Below are 20367 nucleotides of genomic sequence, written 5' to 3'. Positions count from 1 at the left end.
GCCGGGCCCCGCCCCGAGCCCCCCGGGACCCGCCCCGAGCCCCCCGGGACCGGCCCCGGGCCCCGCCCGGCCGCCCCAGCGCCCCCCGGAGCCGCGCGGCACCGCCTGCAGGAGCGGGAGGCGGGGCGGGCCGCAGCCGCCCCTCAGGCCGCCCCTCAGGCCGCCCCTCAGGCCGCCCCTCAGGCCGCCCCTCAGGCCGCCCCTCAGGCCGCCCCTCAGGCCGCCCCTCAGGCCGCCCCTCAGGCCGCCCCTCAGGCCGCCCCTCGCGGTTTCTGCTCTTCTTTTTCACTCCTAAAGCGGGGATTTTACCCGCGTAGCTCGTGTGAGATCCGTGCTGCAAAGCGCAGCTGTGAAGAGTTAGGCAAGTGGCAGTTTTCCTTGCGGCTGTAAAGGCGGGGAAATTGCGGCTGCACTCCGAGATGGTACGTGGGGGAAGTAACTGGAGGTTGCTCCGTGCTGCTCTTTAACCTGGCCCCGACAGGGAAGGGTTTCTGACCAGAGGGTCTGCAGAAAACCTTCCATGTATAAACAGCGAGTGGCTCAGTCTAACAAGTGGCTGGGAGTAAGTTCGTTTCTTGTCTATCACATACCTGTGGTAGCTGTAGATTCATCACGCCCTTGATAAAAGTCCTTTTCTACATGAGAAATAAGACTTTCCTGTCCCCTGCCAGGGCTCTAAAGAAAGATCTTCATCTGTGAAACTTCAGAGATGGTAGAATGTGTTTCCTTGCCCCTTGAAACGTTGCTAAGTGAATTTCAGCCCACTCTGACTCCCATCAGCATGTGCTGCCTGTGAACAGAACCAGCTCTGCTTAAAGAACTGCCATTTTAAAAATCATTAAATATTTTAAATCTACTGTCAGTCCTGGCACGAAGTGAACGTCTGTGGGACACAGAGTGTTTGTGTTGATGATGAGAAAGGCCTCAAATAGTTCATTTGTGTCTGGCTGTGAATTACGAGGTCTTGCCTTTCCATCATTGGCTTTCCATCACAATGGCTTCCATCATTCACAAATTCATCTGGATCTGAAAACTGCTCTTAATTTACTCCATATAAGGTTGTATTTTGCACAGCTCTCCTCTGGCAGGGCTCAGGCAGCGTGAGGTGGGAGAGACACGATGGAAGTGCTGCTGTAGGAAATAGGAATTGGCTACATGAAGTCTCTTTACTATGATGCCATGTCATTTAATATTGCCCCAAAAGGTCAGAAATCTTAGAAAAGATCTTTTATCTTGAGAACCTAAGAACTCAATGTGGCAGTGATATTAACTGGTATGTTAAAAGAGAAGCCTGTTAAGCCAGAACACAGTTGTCTACTGCAATTGCATCTGTGACTCCACCAAAGTTTTCTGAGTTATTCAGTAAAATATTTTATAGGATTAGTTTCCTAAACTGACTTTATGCCATGCCCAGGCCTTGGCTTTGGCATCCCTTCACTTTGGGCAGTTATCCCTAATTGGAGAACTCCGTTCAGAGCTGAAGGAAGCCAGGACAAACTCCTGCTGCCTGCTACACTATTTTTTAAAGGAATTTATACCAACAGTGTCCTATCCACATCCATAGGTGTTTTACTCCTCCCCTCAAGACCCATGTACACCTTTTTTTTTGTTCTTATTTCCTGCACAGCAATGGGTAACTTTGCAATATGCTGGGTAAAATCTGTTAGTGGCAGAACAAAACTGGAAGCCAAGCACTTAGTCTAAAGAGCATTTTAAAAGCAATTTTCTTTGGAAAAGTTCTTTGCAATCTTTTAGGATGGTTTTTTTTACATCACTACATGAATTAATTATTGCTGTAGATCAATATCTCTGTATATGCATTGGAATTATGTCAGGAATTGTGTATACGCTGGCAAATGCAGACTTGCTTGCTACACATTTTGCTTTCTCTTACAGGGTAAAATATCCTGGTGTGCCTGCACACAGCCAGGCCAGGCCCAGCACCCAAGTTGCCAGGGTTCAGCTTCCCAAGGTATATATTGACCTAAAGATTTATTTACTTGCCTAGTGGGATTTTGAGCTCCGGAGCTGGCTGGATCCTGCAGCTCCCACTGAAAGGCACTGGATTTCCTGACCCGAGTTCTGCAGCATCACATGTAGCTCCACTCCACAAACGTTGCTCTGAGCTCACTGCAGTTAACTGACACTCAGGGCTACAGAGGGTCTTTTGTGTGAGACAACAGGCACGTGTGAGGAGGCCTGATCTGGGTGGGTGGTGCTCAGAAGCCACGTTAGCTGCTGGGCTGCTTCATCATGTGTTTCATTAAACCTGCTTTATGCTGCCAGTTCCAGGGGCCAGCTGAGGAGTGTGTCACTGAGAGCTGGAAGGTGCTGGGCAGTCAAGACCGTGGTGGCAACAGAGGGAGAAGGATGAAATCTCTGAGTGTTTGGACCTTGAATCAGTAACGGGCTGGAATAAACGTGGAGGGCAGGAGTCCAGTTGCTCCAGGTAGGCTGGTGTTCCATGTGGCAGCACATCCTGGTGGAGCTCATGACATGACTAACGCTGTTCATTATTTACTCATCTATTACTTGCATTTCAATAAAAGTCAGCCCTGTAAAGTACCTGGATTTCAATCTGCTCTAATAAACATGAGAAAAGACTATTTATGTCCAAGGATTTTACCAGCTGAGAATCTAATTCCACATCTACAGGTGTTAGGAAGCTTCAGGTGTATTGGTGCCTGGGAACACCATCGGTGGCTTCAGAAGGCCCAGCTTTGGGTTTGAAATTAGACTTGTGAACATTTCCAAGCTCATGGTTTAACTTTCAGGTGTCATAACTAAGTGAAAGAGGGAAAGCAGACATTAGCAGAGAGAATTTTTGCAGAGACAAAGACAGAGACAAGAGCTGTACACAGTTCTTCTGCAGTAGTTCTGGGGCTTTGTTTTCTGTTTTGCATTTTATTTGGCTAATGAAGCCCTCTACTCGGTTTTAATAGGTATAATGATTATTTAAACCAACAAGTGCATCTGCCACACAACCAATATATCAAGTAGGTCCAAGACAGTGAAGTACCTCTCAGGGTATTTAGTCAGCATGCATTTGGAACAAACTTCACCTGCCCTTTTTCCCACAGGGTGGGGTGGGTTTCCAAGTGCTTCCCTTCAGAGCAGCTTCTGTGCCATCCTGTGGTGGGTCTGTTGTGCAGACCAGTCCATCTCAGTGTCAGGTCTTCTTCCTGAATGCCTTTTATTCTTCCTGCTGGTAATTTCATCTGATTACCTACAACCCTTACCCTGCTCTGTATAGTTTCTCTCCCTTAACATACTCACAAATTGCTTCCTAATTCCCCATCATCATTATTTTGACCAAACTATGCATGTTTCCTTTTTTATCTAGTTCTAAGCTAGTTCTCTCTGGCTTATAAGGACAAAGTTAATGTAATTATAAGAGACATTCTGGATGAGTGTTCTTTAAGTTTCCCCTCTGTCGTGTATGGAAAACTGTTCACAATATACACAGGATTGTTTTTTTTTTAAACTAAATTTTATATTTATTAAAGCATAGGTGCATTTGATTTTAGTGTACTTAACTTTAATTCCTTGCCATCAAATAGTGGTTTTGAGGTAAGTGCAGTTACAGCATTTTAAAATTTGGTCCCTTAATCTTGTCCTAAGTTGTGGGGTTTTTTAAACCATTGAAAAGGACAGGGGAATTTTCAGATAGTTCTTGAATAGAAAGAGAGGTGAGGTCAGGAGATGAGGTTGTTTGGGTGGGAAGCCACAGGACAAGAAATTGAGGACACGGCAGAGTTGTGTCACCCAGACCAAGTTATCAGATGGATTTTCTGAGTATTATGGGAGAGAACCCTTGGCTTAGTGAAATCTCCTCTTCACCAGCCTTTCACCTTCTCAAATTTTTGTGCACCCTCTTAAAATACAGCTCCCTGTCACTAGTTAATGCAGAGAAATTTTTCCAGCAGCAAAATGTTCTGTTAAGCTGTAAGGAAATGAGGATTATTTTTTTTTCTGTATCTCTCCAAAAATAGAGCAACACCTAATTAAATATTTATGGTGGTTTAGCATGCTCAATAAAGGAACTGTTGTCTAGAAGGCTCCAAAACTTCAGCTTCTTACAGTGAAGGAGTGTTTCAAATACAGCCCAAAAAGGGAGCAGGTGCAAGAGGCAATAATTGCATATGTACAGTCCTGAGACACTCAAACATGCAAGATTAAATTATGTCTAATACTATAGACTTCACAGCCTTGTGTTATAAAAATAGCTGCACTGGGAAAGTAGAAATCTCCACAGACATAGCCAAAAATAACCATATTAAATGCTTGGAAAGAGCAGATTCCCTAGAGATGGGATTTCTGGATTCTTGGAGGAAGTCTCCAATACAGAGCACTATGCCCTCTGGGAAAAAACCTCCACAACCTCTAGCTGCTGCTGAATTCCAGAATTTACAGCGACTTCAAAACTCTGCAGCCATATCAGCAATGGGCCTATAAACCTGTCAGGGTTCTCACATTGTCAGAATTATTCTGTGAATGTTGTGAGCATGGTGCAAATTGTATGCAGACAGTGTGCTCTTTCAGCAGACTTGGAGCACCCAGACACCTCCATGCAGGAAGGTCTCTGCCTCGCCCTGGGCTCTCCATGGTTCACCTTAGCAGGACATATTTTGTTCTTGAGGAGTTTATCAGTTTTGAGATCAAGATGTACAGCTCCTGGTACCACGGGCAGTGTGCAGCCTTAGCTCTCATTTGTCTCTCTCTTAACTCAGGAGCAACCACAGTTGGCTGTGAACTTCTAGAGCCATGCATACATCTATTATACCTAAAAAAGGAACTATAATTGCAGCCATAATGTAGAGATAAAACACATGAGTTCATAACAATATAAACTTGTGGTTCTGTACAATGAAAATCTGCCGAAGGCAAGATGGTTCTGTGACAGAACCTTCCTCCTCCAGTCTCTTTGAAAGCTCAGTTCTGTACTGCAGAAAACACACAGTGCTGTTGTGCAGGTGGTCTTGTTGCATCGTTAGGGCTGTTTTCCCCATATTTTGTCTGTCTCTGCATATTTTCTCTCACAACTCACAGCCCGCTGCTCAGTTTAATAGAACATATGGATCCTCAGCTTCATGGGTAGCAGAGGCACTGCAGTTTTGCATTATGTGCTGGAATTCAAATGAGAAGCCAGGTCCTATATTGCAAGCCATAATTAAGAGAAAATAAAAATAAAATCTCTACCTATCTCTGTTCTTAGGTCAGAATGACATCGTACAGAGCTAACTCTTCTGGAAGCAGAGACAGGAGGAAACTCGACCTGCACATTGTTGCACCATCTGCTGGTAGCATCTCCGTCGACAGACACACCTTGAACAGGGCTTGTAATTCCTCTCAGACATGGATGGATATGTCCACACCTAGAGACACAAGACCACCATTATAAAGCTTCAAGATTCAGGTGAGAACTTGTTCTTTTATTAAACAACAAAACAAACACAAACCCAAGCTACAGTCAGTCAGGTCTCCATAGCAGAACCATTTCTGCTAGGTTTTTAAGGAATTACATAGCAAGGCCTCCATGACCCCAGTGTAGCCACATCAAGAAGGGAATGGCAGAGCCGTTTGTGTCCCTGCAGGGCAGGACAGACCAGCCTCCACCAGCTGCTGTTGCAGACAGCAGGAGCCAGAGCACCCAAAGAAGAGGTCTGGCCCCTCCACCCCATAGCCTGCTGCCTGCAGATGCTTGTGGTCAGTGTCTCATCACTCTCTGAAGGCAGAGCCTTCAGTGTGCACAGGTCTGCCAGTCCCAGGTCCCCCAACACAGAGCCATTCCCTCCAAAACTGCCCAACTCCTTGCTGAAAACTCAGCTGAAGAGTGGGGTGCAGTGAAGCCTGTCAGGTTCCTCAGAACCCATCATTCCTGTCAGGATGATGCCCGTCCCAGAGCCTTAATATTGTAATTAAACACAGGGCTTTGTTACTGTCAAAGACATCATAATGTGAGTGCAGATCAGTATGTACAGCGTGGGATATACAGCCTGTGTGTGGGGCAGTGCCAGAGAGAGCTCTGTCCTCTTTGAGTAACCTTCTCCTTTGATGCCTGTTGATACATGGGAATGGAGCTCCATGCAGAACAATTCACTGTGCCTCTCACCCAGCTGCCCTGCAGATTCCCTTTGTCCTGACAGTTCCTGCACAAGCCCCGTGCTTGCTAAATCCAGGTCCTGGGCAGGGTATTTCTTCCACCCTCTTTAAGCTGTGGAAACAGATGAAATGCAATCACAACCTCATAGATAAGCAGGCGTCAGAGACTGGGATGACTGATAGAAAACAGGAACGGAAAATACAGCGATGAAAGTAGATTTATGGAAAAATAATTGTACTTTTCAAAATATATGTTTAACTGAAATAAGAATTTCCCTTTCCGTAAGTAGATTTGGGGTCTAGAAAGGGATGTCTGAATTCCAGCTCTGGCTGCACTGTAAACAATAGCGTTTCTTGTTGATCCTTGCAAAGATGTAGCCATTTCTTTTAGGCAACACAACTGTAGCAAATTGACTTGACAGGCAGGCTCAAATGGGTGGATGTGAACACTGCAAGAGTGGTCGATGGAAACAGCATTTTCCTGTACCTGTTTGGGGATCGCTGGATGTGCACAGCCCAGGACAGTGTGGGGCTGGTTTTGAATGAGTATGAGGTTGGTTCCTGGAGATTCTGTCTTCTCCTCCAGGATACAGAGGTCACATCTACCCTCCACATTTTTTTCTTGCCTGCATCCAGCTTGCTCGGGTGTGTAGGGAAGCACAAGCACTTGGTTTGGCTTGTGAAAGCCTCTTCTCAGGTTTTTAAGTATTGTGCTAACCATGGCATAAAATCTTCCCAAATTGAGCTGCTTCATTAGGTTGATGTTTGTATTCCTGTCACACCCAGATACTTGCAGAATCATTTGCCTTCATTCACACTAGTGACCAACAAGTGACCATGGGAGACCACAGTCACTCACGGGTGGATAGGGCAGGATTTTAGCATTCACACACCATACAAGGCAGCTCCTCTGAGTGCAGCAAAGGGGGAGCAGTTTGCAGAGAATCTACAAAAATGGATGTTGGCAGCAGCATAACATCGTATAGAACAATGGTGATGTTGTACTGCGTTTCCAAAAGGGCTCAACCACATCAGCCCCTGGCCCCATCTCTACAGGCTCTGAACATGACATCAACTTTGCCTGCCTCCCAGCTCACCCTGCTGCTCCATGGTCTTGGGAGCTGCTGGGAGAAACCCCATGCAGAGCAGGTGAGGGCAGTGTCTCCAGGAGGAATTAATCCCACCACTGGAGTGAAACCTGCTTCCCCAAGGAATCCCTTCCCCATCCAAACCACCAGCCACCCTCAGAGGAACCACAGCCCACAGGAAGGTCCGGTCACTGTCTTAAAAAAACATACATAAGAAAAGCTAAATCAGGTGGTGAAAGACTGTAGGAAACCACATTCTTCTGGTGGTTCTTTTCCCCTCTTATCTTGACCCCTTGGAAATGAGACCACTTCCAACCCGAAGCGGTGGCAGCCTTGGGCGGGATCCGACGCGCAGCACTTCAGGCAGCGGGGCTGACCTCTTGCCATGGAATTTCACCTAGTAGTTTCTGCCACAGAAAGAAATCCTCCGAGCTGGGGGTTGTCTGGCTTCAGATGTAAATTTAAGTGCCTGTGGCTTGACAAACAAACATTCTGAAAGCACCTAATGACTCAGAACCTCGCCTAAGAATAGCTGAACTTTGCAAGACCGAAATACATAGCGGAAAAGCTGGCCTCTGACACTGCCCGAGCCTGGAGCTGCGGGACACAGTGGGAGCGGGGAAGGGAGCGGCTGTGGCTGCACCCTGGTTGCATTCCTGCCTTTCCCTCCTGGCAAGCCACATCTCAGAGGCTTCTTCAACCCTCGTGTGCAACAGCCACCTCAGAGTTCTCCTCCACAGATTCACCTCATCTGTTTTTAAACAGTTTATCATGTTTCATTTATGCAGGCAGCAAAGTACGCCTCGTTTATCCGAGTTGTTTGAAAGCGCTGTTATTCTCTCAGATTAAAGAGGGGTCACAGAAGTTTTATGCATCTACATGTTACATTTCTGAGTGCCTAACATTTCACAGAAGAGAGATTATTTGTCTTCTGCTTATCAAGCAAGTAAAACCTCAGTGACTGGAAAGCAGAAGTGATTTTGATTCTGTTTCCTCAAACGTGGGGGTTTTGGTAGCTGTTGCTTTCTTTCCTGGGGCACACTTGCAGAAATATGTGCTGTGAACTGGCACCAGTTCTTGCCTCCTTGCCCCCCACTTCTTACCCCTTTAATCTAACCCCAGGGAGAACAGAACAAAACACAAGATCAGCTGCATATCTGCGACCACAAGAGCTTCCTGTAGGTGCCTGAAGTTTCTGTTGCAAAAACCTCCTTGTTGTCATTAAGGCTCAGGGATCATAATGGTTTAGCTGCACCATCCCAAGAGCAGCAGAAGTGCTGTGCCTTGAAAGCCACAACTGCACATCAGAGTAGGTTTGTTATTCAGGAACAGGAGAAGAAAGTAAAGTCATCTCCCACCTCCAGCAGCCAGCAATGCCAGAAAACAAATCTTTCTGATACCATGGTGCCTCTCTCTTGGGTCTTGCCAAAATAACCTGAGCAACAGGGGCAGGGGTTATCCTCATGGCACAAAGCCCAAAAGCTCCCCTAAGGCTCAGCTGTTCCTTAGTTCTTTGATGTGTTGTTAAAATTATCAGCAACTGTCTTTCTCTAGCTCAACACCCGAGCCCCTCAGGGGGGAATGAGGGCAAATGGAGCAGGGCACCAAGCTTGTCCATGCTGAGCCGGTCACTCCCAAGCTGGGTAACGTGAGATTTTATACCTCTGTCTTTGACTGGGAGGCTGGGCACTGCAAGGAGGGCTCTGCTCTTACTGGGCAGCAGCCAGACCCCAACCCTCAGATACCCTCTGATCCTGTGGGATCCCCCAGGGCTGAGCCCAGAGGTGACCCCATTCCCCTCAGGTCACCTGCTCCAGCCCCTCACACTCCCATGGTGGGAACCCCCTCACCCTGCCCATCCCCAAACCCACCTCAGCCAGGCTCTGCTGCCCCCGCTGCTCCACTCACAGCCCCCCAAGTTTTTCAGCCTGGAGATGAAAACCCAAGAGGCACAAATTGCAGCATCAGTGGGATCACGGGAGCCTGGAGACTCTGCTATGATTTACAGAGATTTGAAAGGTATTTGGTCTCCTCTGGAAGGAAGAGGGGGTCACAGCTGGCCTCATCCAGCCCAGAGGATGCTGAGCTCAGATGGATGGAGGCCATTGCCAGAGCTCCTGTTCTCCCATGCTCCAGAACAGCCAGGAGCAAGGCTGGGATTTGCCTCCATTTCTCAAAATCTTCGAAAAAAAAGGGAATCAAAAGCTTTGCCTAAAATGGAAGGTCACTGAACTACTGATTTCTACCAGTGATGAGCATGTACATCTCATGGGGAGGCTCAAACTCGAAAATGCCACATTTTCTTTGCATTTTCTCGACGTTTTCCACGCAGTCACACGAAGGTAGGAGGCAGTGACACAAACGGGACCACGCTACAGGGCTGAGCCCCAGAACAGCTGCCCCAGATCCAAATTCCGCGGCCCGGCCCCGCAGATTTCCCCAACACCCGCCACCCTCGCCTTGATTTGCATCTGTGCAAACAGGATGAGGGCGAAAAGTATAAACAAAGCATTAGAGAGGCGGACTCGGCCCGATACAATACCGCAGTCATCAGGAAAGGATAAAAACAACTGTTAAAAGTGGATTTTATTTTTTGTTTTCGGGCCCCTCCTTTTGGCTCCCCTTGGCTTTCCCGGAGCCCGGCGGCGGGGCGGGACAAGGTTCCGTGCCCCGCCTCGCCCCTCCCCGCCCCGCAGGAGGCAGCGGGGCCGCGGGTACCGGCCCCTTGTGCCCACCGAGCTGTGCTGCTCCCAGGTACGATCGCTCCGGGATGGGATCACCGGGACTCGGCTGAAAGCGCGGTCGTACTCCCTTCCTCCCCCCGCGGGGGTTGCTCCGGGGATGTTGAGGACGTGCGGCAGTGGGTGCTCGGGGGTTCTGCGGGAGTGCCCGGAGGTGATTGCGGGTGCTCCCGGGGGTTGTGCTGGAGAAGGCTCAGGGGGGTGCTTTGAAAGTGCATAGGCATGCTCCAGAGCGTGCTCCGGGGATGCCGAGGGGTGTCTGGGTCCCCCCTGAAGGGTGCTCCTAGAGGTGCTCCGTAGTGTGCTCTGGGTTGTAAGGGGATATCTGGGAGCACTCTGAGGGGTGCTCCGGGGGCCTGGCCCCTTGAGGCACTGCCCTGGGGAAGCAGCAGTAGTCCTGGCTCACTCGGGACAGGAGTGTTTCCAGCTCACTGCGGGACGGAGGCCTTGCTGCATAATTCCTTAAAAACCCAGCAGAAATGGCTCTGCTATTTGTTTGTAGTGTGGGACAGAGGCACAGAGCCTGGCTGGGCAGTGGGGAGAGGGAAGGAAGGCTTCAAGCCTGACAGGACCCCTGGTCCTCACTGTGTGAGGGCTGGGAAGAGGCCCCAGGCGATGTGGTGAAAGCCACTAGGATGCCAGAGCAGCCAGAGCTGCATTTAGCCTCCAAGCCCAACAGTAAAACCCTCCCCAGGCCTGAAGATGTGGTTCAGACAAGCCCCAGCCCAGCTTCCACAGCCGAGCACGATGGCCAGCCTCCCCCCTCTCCTTGTTCCCTTGCCGGCTTTCCAGACATCCAGACAGAAGCTCTTGGCTCTGTAACTCATTTCTGCCTCTAGTGAGGTTCATGCTCCGGTCCTGGGAGCCCGGTGTCCGGGGAGGGGCTCGGAAAGGCTCTGCTGTAGCTGCAGAGCGGGGCCAGGATGGGCTCCGGGTTTCTGCGTCCTCGGGGAGGCCGGGAGAGGGGCTGCTCCAGCAGCGTGTTTGGCAGCGAGCGGAGGGATGGGCAGTGCCGCTCCCTCGCAGGCAGCTTCTCCTTTCCTCGGCAGCGGCCGCTGCCAGGGCGTTTCTGAGCAGCCCAACTCTGCCGGGACCAGGCGTGCCCCGTGCGAGCACTTTCGTCAGCTCCCCTCTTCAGCTTGGGATTTCTTGCAGGCCTAAGGCAAAGACGTGCCAGGCTCTGAACTCCGCTCCAGGAGAAATCAGAGTGAGTGTGAACAGGGAGCAGCTGCCCCAGGGTAGACCATCCACTAAGATCTGTGTAGATAAGGCTGGATAGACAAGTCTGTGAGAAGATCAGTGATGGCAGAAAGTGAGTTAAATATTCTCAAATGCAAGTCCAAGTAAGTTCAGGATGGAGGCAGTCAGGGTCTGGATGGTCTGGGTGTGATGCTCACCATCCAGAGGTGGAAGCAGGACTGGACTGTATGGGATTATCTCCTTTTCCTGACAGCTAGTCCTGATAGTGGCTGCAGCAAAGGGCAGAGAGAAGGATAAAAAATAATCAGCGTTTGCCTTCATGCCTGTTTTGCAGCCTTCCCAACGTTGTTTAACTTGGGATGGACTTAATGGGAAAAGCTGATCTCTTAAACGATTCCTGAAATGGTAAATCAGAGGAGGGAGCCCATAACCTTGGGTTTACGAGTGATTATTTGTTGCTTTAGCTGCAATATTTAAAAAATAAATAGATGTGCTGAAATGACAGCCAGCCTGATGGGCAGCTGCCTGGCTGGGGAATCTGGGGTTGAGGAGGGATCAGTGAGTGGACTTGTTAAAATAATTCTGCAACTGGAAGAGGAGACAGGGGGAGAGCCTGTTGCTGCTGTGGGTGCTGTCAGTCTCCTGGTGCCGTTTCCAAAACACTTGTGAATCAGAAAAGGAGCTAAACATGGCCCTGGTTTACGGGAAGTCTGGTTATCACAGAATCTTAGGGGTTGGAAGGGACCTCGAAAGATCATCTAGTCCAACCCCCCCGAAATCTTCCCCTGGGTGCAGAAATCTTACCCCTTGTGCAGTGCTGGGGATGTCCCATTCCTGCAGGAGCCATGCATTTGGATGTCATAAAGTCTCCCTTCATCCTCAGCTAAATTAAATAACCCCCACAATATACTGATTTGCTGCCAAGCAGGAGTGCGATGTTGCTTCCCGTCAAACAGCCTCTGAGTCCTTGGTGTGGGTGTGTTTCAGGAAGGAGAGGTTTGGTCTCAAAACCTCCTTTGCATCAGGAGCAGTCTTGAGATTCTGCATGTTAGAGGGTTACAAGCTCATTCACAAGCTCTTTCCCAGTTCAGGTCCCTCCCCCTGTGGTTTTACAACTGCCAAATATTCAGAAAGTCGCATTTTTATCACCAAGTGTTACACATCAAATCTTGCGCCTTCTCAAGGAAGCTTTGGGAGCAGCACTGGGGATGCATGTGGTCCCACTTCCTAGAGAATTTGGTGCCCTTTATGATGGGGTTATGTGACTCTGCCTTGCTCAAGAGCAGTGAGATGCAGGTTTTGGTCAGTAAAGCCCTGACCTCAGCTCAGGGGTGCAAAGGAGCCCATGGCTCAGGGCAGAAGCCCCTACTGCTGGTGTGAGGGGAGGAACCAGTTTCAGAGAGCTCCTTCTTCAGCCGTATTTATTTTAGGCCTTGGTGGAATTCACATTTCTGGTGCTGTACCTTGGAAAGCCTCAGGTCCTGTGCATCCCAAGGATTAAACAGCACATGAAAAAGCAGTTGTTATTATTATGATCGTATACTGCCAAAGTGGACAGTCTGGTAGCCAGAAAGTTCAGGCCAGACATTGGTATAAAATGGCCCTGTGTCTCCATGGGGGGCTGCAGTGATTGCTTAGGGAAAAGGAGAATAGGGCTTTTCTAAAAACACCTGGAAGTCCTGCTTCCCTGGGTAGAGGACCTTGATGGTGGGACCTTTACTGAGGTGAGACGGGATCTCTGGTTGGCTTTAACAACCAAAAGTGCACTTTTTTGGCAATTTCTCAGGCTGCTGGGTTTAGGAAACCCGGTTTGTGTGTTGGGGTGGGTTTAGGAAGCCCTGTTTGTGTGTTAGGGTGGGTTTCTCCAGTTCCACAAATCCCATTGTTCCATCTCTCAGTAAGCACCAAGGGGACTGAACAGAACACAGGACCCTTCTTTCCTTGTGCTGCCCCCTCTGCCTCGCATCTCAGCAAGTGGCTGAGCAAGAGCGAGGTGGAAGAGCCTTTCCCAGCAAGCAGAAGCACCATGGTTTGATGGTTCATGCCCACCCCCAGCTTCTGAAAACACCCTAAGGATCCTGTTTTCCTTAGGAAACGGAGACATTTCCAACCCATCTTAGGCCAAAGCTCTGGCCCTTGAGTGAGATGAGCACAGGAGCCCTAAGAATGCACCAAGCCGTGGCCAAGACAAGGACAATCCCATTGTAATAAAGTTGCTACCAGCTTCTTTGACCACATGGAGGTTATTCAGCATCATGGCAGCTGAATGTGACCTGTTCCCTCAGACTTGTGGGATTGAGGCAAAAAGAGTGAAGATTAGGAATGAGGCACTCCAGCTTTTTGCCTGCCGTTTGACTATGGAGCACTTTTGATCCGTGGCTTCAGGTGGTTTTTCTGATTTCCTGGCACTGGGAAAAGAGACTTTAAGCAAAAGGCCACAGTTTTCAAGGCACGGGATAAAATCGTGAGAATCAACCAAAGCTTTTATAAGGCCATGTCGGGAATGAGCTGAAGGTCAGTTGGAGAAGAGGTTATCAGAGGAGGGGATGAATGTGATCATTTTCCCCTCCCAGCAAGCCATAAAAGAGGGCAAGAGTTTGGATATCTGATACCTCCAGGTCTGGTCCTGACCCGTCTCTAATGGAAATGTTGGCAGAAAGCTCATGACATTTATTAAACAGCAATAAGCAGCTTTAATAAAGTCAGTATCTGCACAGCTTTATTACTGCCATTTGAAAAGATGCCTGAAATGGTTGTTTAAGTACCACTGGCTGCTGCGGGTTGCACACTGAGCTGAAAGTGATCGTCTGCTTTATTAAGAGGCACCAGCTTAATTATTCAGATTTCTTGTGAGCCCACCAACACCAGTGAGGCTCCACACACCTCCAGGATGTTTTCCATGTGAGCAGCCCCCCATTTCCATCTCCATCCAGCCCACTCTGCTACTCCGTGTATGTGATTTTGCAGGGAGGGTGATGGCCAGCCTGAACCTCTCCATTGGTGCAACCACCAGCTGATGGGTTGCAGTGGGAGTTCGTCAATCTTGGACACCCACAAACTGCTTCCAGCTCCCAGCTCTTTTCTCAAGAAGCCTCAGGCAGGCGGCAGCCAAGGGAGCTTCAGCTTGGGGTATGATAAGATACTGGGGCCAGCACTGCTGGGTACCCATTGCCATAAGCCATGTGCCAAAGCCATCCACTGGCCCTGGGTGAATTTAAGCAGACACTGGCCCAGGTTGCCCAGGGAAGCTGTGGCTGCCCCATCCCTGAATGTGTTCAAGGCCAGGTTGGATGGGGTTTGGAGCAACGTGGTCTAGTGGGAGGTGTCCCTTCCCATGGCAGGGGGCTGGAACTAGATTATCTTTAAGGTCCCTCCCTGGGGCTCCTGCATCATCTGGTCTCCCCACATTCATTTGGGTGTGCTCAGCTGTGTTCTGCCCCACAACAGGCAACACAGCCCAGCACATGCCCACACCCCTGCTGGTCCCAGCTGCTATTTCTGAGGGGTGCTGTGAGGTGCTGGTTGCAAAATGCCAAATGCACCCAGGAAGGCTGACAGGCTCCTGGCATGCAGATCTCTTCCAGTGGAAACCCTGTTTGCTCTGACTCTGGAACACCTCATAACAACTTCTTGCAGTGCAAACCAGGGCTTTAAACTGCTTTTGTTTACTTACTTACTTTATTTAATCCCACAAAGTTTTCAATCTCCTCTTTTCCTCCTGGAAGGAAACTTCTTCTTATGCCTGTGCCAGCTGATCACAGCCCACCGCTGCAGAATGGTGATCCCACCCTGTGGATGTCCCTGGCAGGCTGGAAATGGGTTATTTTTCTTCCTTTGCAATGAAAATAGAATTGAAAAATCAGTGCAACAAATACTCCCCGAGCGGCTATATTTATTCCTGCTAAATCCACTTGCAATAATAGTTGGGCTGGTTGTTGTGCAATGAGCAGAGGGCCAGGCTGGAACAGGTTGGGGTGTAACCCTTTGGGTGCTGGGGGCCCGTGGGGTGGAGGGGAGCAGGGTTATGATGGGTGAAGCCCAAACCTGCCCCCTGCAGCCATCCTGCTTGGGGTGGGGAAGGTGGGCAGCTGCTGTGCCCCACCACTGGCCCTGTGAGCATCCAAGTGGCAGCAGTGGCTGAGGTGGGGCTGGGCAGGGACTGAGGGGATGGCTTTTGAGCCATTTCCTGGCCGCCTGTTTCCTATCATCTGTGGGAGCAGCCTGGGAAGCAAAATCCCCCCTGACAGCCGTGGTGTGTAATGTCAGGCAGCAGCGATTTCAGGCCATGACCTCAGTCCTCATGCCTGGGGGAATGATCTCAGGCCATGCCCAGGTGAAACCCTTCCCTCTTTCCCACCCTGTGTTGACCCTGTCAGGTGAAGCTATCAGAAGCCCTTTGTGGCTTCATCGAGCACCAGCTCATAATTAATTAATTTGCATATTTTGGCTCCATCCATTCATAGGCCCTAATTAAAAGCTTATTTAGAGGGACACAAACTTTAAGACCTTCTTCAGGCCCACAGGGATTTATATCTGGGAAAAACTGTTTGTCTTATGAATGTAACTGCAGTAAGGAAATGCTCCAAAGACAAGCTTCCTGCTGGGATTGTCCAGTGGGAAAACAAAACAATCCTTTTAGGCTTACTTTAAAACCAGCACCATATAGAAACATGTATTTTTTTTTTTCCATCGTGCTGCTTTTTGTAGAGGACACAAGCAACAGAATATGCATGGAAAAGATGCACAGGCATAGCTAAACCAGAAGAATCGGACAGAAAATAACCCAGTGTGCTCTTAAGTTGGTTTTGAAGCCCGAGCTCAGTAATTGCTTGTGAAAGCAGAAAGCCCTCAACACCAAGTCATGGCCCTCTGTGGTGTGGGATGCTGGAGCCGCGTGGGAAAGGCGGCATTTAGTGGGAAAGGAGGCATTGAAGCAGCTGTTGAAATGAGGAGGTTATTTTTCATTCCTCGGGTAAGAAGTTAACCCGTCCGTGCCCTCGGGGAGTGCCTGCAAGACGAACTGTGGCTGTTTCTGTTCATGTCCAGGCTATTTTGCTTCCTGCAGAGGCAAAACTTTTCTGCTTTTCATCAAACTTAATCTGTAAAAGTTTCATTTCGTAGTTGCAGGAGCGCGGTGATCCGGTGGGAGCGCCGGCAGCTCCGTCCTGCAGACGGAGGGTAATGAGTTGCAGGACAGGGGGCAACGAAATGTGCTTTTTCCTACTAACGTGTTTGGGTTGTGCTACATGTTAAGCGATGAGAAAGGTGCTGCTCCGTGTTGCAAGTCCTAGGTAAAAGCCCTCACGGAGCCCCTGGGTCCCAGGGGGATGCCTCTGCTTCTCAGGATTTTCCCAGCCCTGGAAGAGGGTTGCTGCAGGGAGCTGGACAGTGAACCTCTCTGCCTTTGCAAGCACAAAGTTATTACAAGTTCAGTGCAGAGACTGAGGGATTTTTTTCCTGGGGCAGCAAACTGGGATGTGGGACAGAAAGGCCTTGGGAGGGGCGCTCTGCCCATCACTGAGCCACGTGCCACAAACCCCCTGCCCAAAAATGACACCGTGCCCGCTCTGAGTGGTCTCCAGCCTGCAGCTTGAAGTTCGCATTCATAACCCTGCTGCAAAGGGCTGGAACACTTTACTGGGAGAGTCCCACCAGCACCCACCAGAGCCTTTCCCTCCCTGCAGCAAGGCACGGCGGGTCAGGCGTTCCCCGCCCGCGCTGCGGTCACGCACGGCCGCGTTTCCACTGTCCCCCCGTGTCCTGCTCAGCATCTCCCGGGGGCGGCAGCTGGATGGACGCCAGGTGAGGGGCCGGCGCGGTGGGAAGGGTGAACAGCTGAGGGGCTGCTTCTGCTCCGCGCCTGGGAACGGGGCTTCGGCAGCATTAATGACGGACCTTCTGCGGCTTCCCGGGAAGATGCCGCCTTTTAATCGCGGCAGCCGCTGGCGTTTCCGCGGGAGAAGCGCTCAGCAGAATCGCTAATGCCTTCAGCCCGGAGGTGCAGCATGCGGAGAGGGAGCTCCGGCTGCAGCCTGCAGCATCAGGTACAATAAGAACCGTCTCGTTAATAGTTGTCTGTCTTTTCAGTTATCTTTCCTGATAAGGGAGGCAGCCCGGTGATAGCCAGGGCAGCATTTGGCGTTTTGTGTTTTATGGAGAAGATAACTGCGCTGTGAAAAGTAACTCCTTTTATAGAGAGGGCTTGAACTGTCCTCAAAAGGGTCATAGGAGATCGATGGGCTGCTTTGTTAGAAAATTAATCCCCTTTTTGTGTCTTGTGTTAAACTTGTATTTGCTTTCCAAGCAAGGTCACTGCTCAGCTGACCTAACTTTTTAACAGCTGGAAAAGGTACATTTGCTGTTCCAAACCCTTTGCAACTGATTCCCAGCATAGGAAAATATGCTTTTGAGGGAGGCAAGAGCTTCTGCTCCTCCATGGGTTTGTAGGTGGGAGCACAAGAAATAACGTGACAAGGTGCTTTTCTGAGGATAGTTTTTCCTTTCACCACAAAGTGCTAAAGCCGTTGCTGCAGTGCAGGAGAACACGACAGGCAGAGCTCAAAAAAAACCCCCACGTTGTGCCTTAGCTAATGAGACTGTGCTAACAGGCTGCTCAGCAGGGATGAATTATCTTCTTATTTTTAGGCACAGGGTTAAGTGTTTTCAATTTATAATTACTCACAAGGTGCTCTTGGAGAATGAAATTCATACATTTGTCTTTGTGGTTGAGTTAATTTGTTCTTTAAATCTTCTGGGGTGTAATGCTGCTCTCCTTTCTGCTGGCTGGGTGGATGGGGGAACGTCCTGCAAGTGGGATGGAGTAAAAGAAGGGTTAAATGTGCCTGTAGAGAGCCAGTGTTTGAGGCAGAGTTAAAAAGACAGTACATTGTCCCTGCAAATGGGCTGCCCCAGGGAATAAAACCACTTAGCTCTGTGCTGTTGCCTTGCAGTTTGCCTTCTTGATTTCCATTCCTGTATATATTAATTCCTGCCTTGAGAAGAGCAGTGTCATTTCATTCAAGGTAAAAATGAGCTGTGCTGTGGCAATGTCACCTGCCTGGAGAGGAAAATAAGTATTCTTTAATTTTATTCAATAGAGGAAAGCTCGACAAATATATAACCTGACAGAAGGTCAATGTAACAGGTATGAGCAGGATGAAGACCCACCAAAAAGTACTACCCTTACCAAATGGAGGGCTGCTCCCTGGGCACATGGTTATGCTTGTTCTGGCAGATCAGTTCAGGTTTTTAATCTCATTTTTATTAGGGACAGGCATTGGACAACACCCTTGGGGTCCAAGGAGCTGTGGGTTTGGCTCAAAGCCATCCACCCCAAGCCTGAGCTGCCCCGCAGGGAATGGGAGAACATCAACAAGATGGCAGGGTATATTCAGCGTCCTTTTATGAGGTGATTTTGAAGCAGATTGGTCAAAAGAGAGAAGTCGTAGTATCAGTTTGTGCTGCGGAATTGGGATGCAGCCAGCTCATTAATGAGCTGATCTGATGCAATTATATAGACATTAAAAAGTGTCCTCTTTACTGGCTTTCTCCCCGTCCCCTCTAAACAGACATTCTAGAAGAGCAAAGCATGGGTGGTCAGACTGTAGTTTGGATCTGTAAGTGATCCATAATTGATTGTAATTGGAAAAAATGTTAAAACACATTTGAGAAAGCAGTTAGTGTTCATTTTGGCATGTGCTGTTTACTGGCAGGAGGAGACAGCAGAACTTGCCCTTTATGGAAAAAGTGTGGTTAATTGGAGAGCACGAGGAAGCCACGGGTCAGGGTGTTTCAGAAGATGCTTTTGAGAGTTTTTAATGTTCTCCTTGGGTTGGGACCCTCCTAGCTTTCCATCAGGGCTCTATGTTGACAATAAACTTGTCTACCTGAATGGCAAAACTAATTGCTTCTTGAAAAGACTTTGGTCTGTCAAAGTATCTGTCCCATGGTAACAATACAGCAGCATTTGGCATTGTTTTCCCACTGGTCTTGGTCGTGGTTAAGCCATGTCATGTCAGTGCTTCTAGAGGAGAACAGCAGCAGCACCTTTACACTCTGTATATCCTATTTTATACAGCATATCCAGATCTCTTGCCAGATAAACTGCTGTGGGACCATCTCTGGCCAGGAGCCAAATTAGATACCTGAAGGAAAATCCTAAACGAGCAACCTACTCAACAAGAAACTCCTACTTTTCCCCTCGTAGCAGGAATTAAAAGACAGACCTTGTCAGTCTCAGCAATGTTGCCCTTCTCATGGAGGTCAGGAAACCTCCAGTGGTGATGTCCAACCACCTCAACCTCCTTGGCCCTTGCCCGCCTCCTTCCTGCATCTTGCTAAAGGGCGTGGAGGAGAGAAGCTCCACCCATGACTTTCCTGGGTTGTTGCCAGGTTGTCGCTCTTCTTGCACCCCAGGAGGGTCTCATCCATGTCCACAGGATGGGGAAGAGCTGGAGGGCAATACAGACCAGGCTGGATGTGAAGTTCAGGATGTAGGCAATGTAGTTCTCCACTTGAAGATCTTCCCGGTTAGGAAAGCCACTTGGTGAGGGTTCTTTATAACAGGATGGATGTACTGTGAAATAATGGGTTTAGTTTGGGCAAGATTTAACCTAAATTTTGAATTTTTGGTTGTTATGGATTAAAAAAAAAAAAGAAGAAAAAAAAAAGAGAGGTGAGAAGGCAGTTATTCCTGTGTACAGTTTATATCCCTTGCAGTTAATGGAGGTGTTACATTGTGTTGGCTGTATCAGCTTACAGGAGTCAATGAAGAGTCCCTGTGCCATCCATTTCGAACCCAGCAGGGATTCTCCTAAACATCCCTCCTTTTGCAGTCAAAACCATCTGTAATGCAGGGGATGTTTTGTAAGAACAAACTACCCAGGATGTGTCTGTGAAGCACAAGTTGTTGCCACAGGAAAAGGAGTTATTGATCTGAGCAGCTTGAAAGTGCTTAGCAGACACAGTTGGGCTGCAGAATATAGGAACTAAGAGGGGGTTGGCCAGTGAAGAGGTGGAAGGCTTTAAGGAGAGATTAAGTTCAAATGATTGAGCTTGTTGTTTTTAAATTAAAAGGATCTGTTTCTTTTTTTTCAAGGGTGAAGCAACTTGTCTGGCCTAGCTTCTCAGAGGATGTTTAACTGACAGCCCCACTAGACTGCATCATGGAGAAGACAGACGGTATGGGGGCTATGGGATGTTTGTTTGCTCATTTGTTTCTTGATTAAAAAAAACAA

General features: G+C 48.9%; 1 protein-coding gene across 4 annotated transcripts in view; it reads left to right on the top strand.

Moving 5' to 3' along the window:
* Positions 1 to 88: 88 nt before the first annotated feature.
* KANK4 (KN motif and ankyrin repeat domains 4) overlaps positions 89 to 20367 on the top strand; it is a 33160-nt gene continuing 12881 nt past the window's right edge. For 2 of the 4 annotated variants that reach the window (XM_051624476.1, XM_051624473.1), the window contains exons 1-5: positions 89 to 422; positions 1897 to 1972; positions 2287 to 2449; positions 5216 to 5416; positions 20229 to 20311. In XM_051624476.1, coding sequence (XP_051480436.1) covers positions 20296 to 20311 — 16 coding nt within the window. In that variant the 5' untranslated portion in view covers positions 89 to 422; positions 1897 to 1972; positions 2287 to 2449; positions 5216 to 5416; positions 20229 to 20295. Of the gene's footprint in view, positions 423 to 1896; positions 1973 to 2286; positions 2450 to 5215; positions 5417 to 9861; positions 9945 to 16517; positions 17176 to 20228; positions 20312 to 20367 lie in introns of those variants that run through there. The other 2 variants (XM_051624475.1, XM_051624474.1) reach the window with 2 other exon arrangements.

Source organism: Apus apus, chromosome 7 (assembly GCF_020740795.1).
Source record: "Apus apus isolate bApuApu2 chromosome 7, bApuApu2.pri.cur, whole genome shotgun sequence".
Taxonomy (NCBI): Eukaryota; Metazoa; Chordata; class Aves; order Apodiformes; family Apodidae; genus Apus; species Apus apus.
Note: the sequence above shows the minus strand (reverse complement) of the source record. Positions and strands in the feature narration are given on the sequence as shown.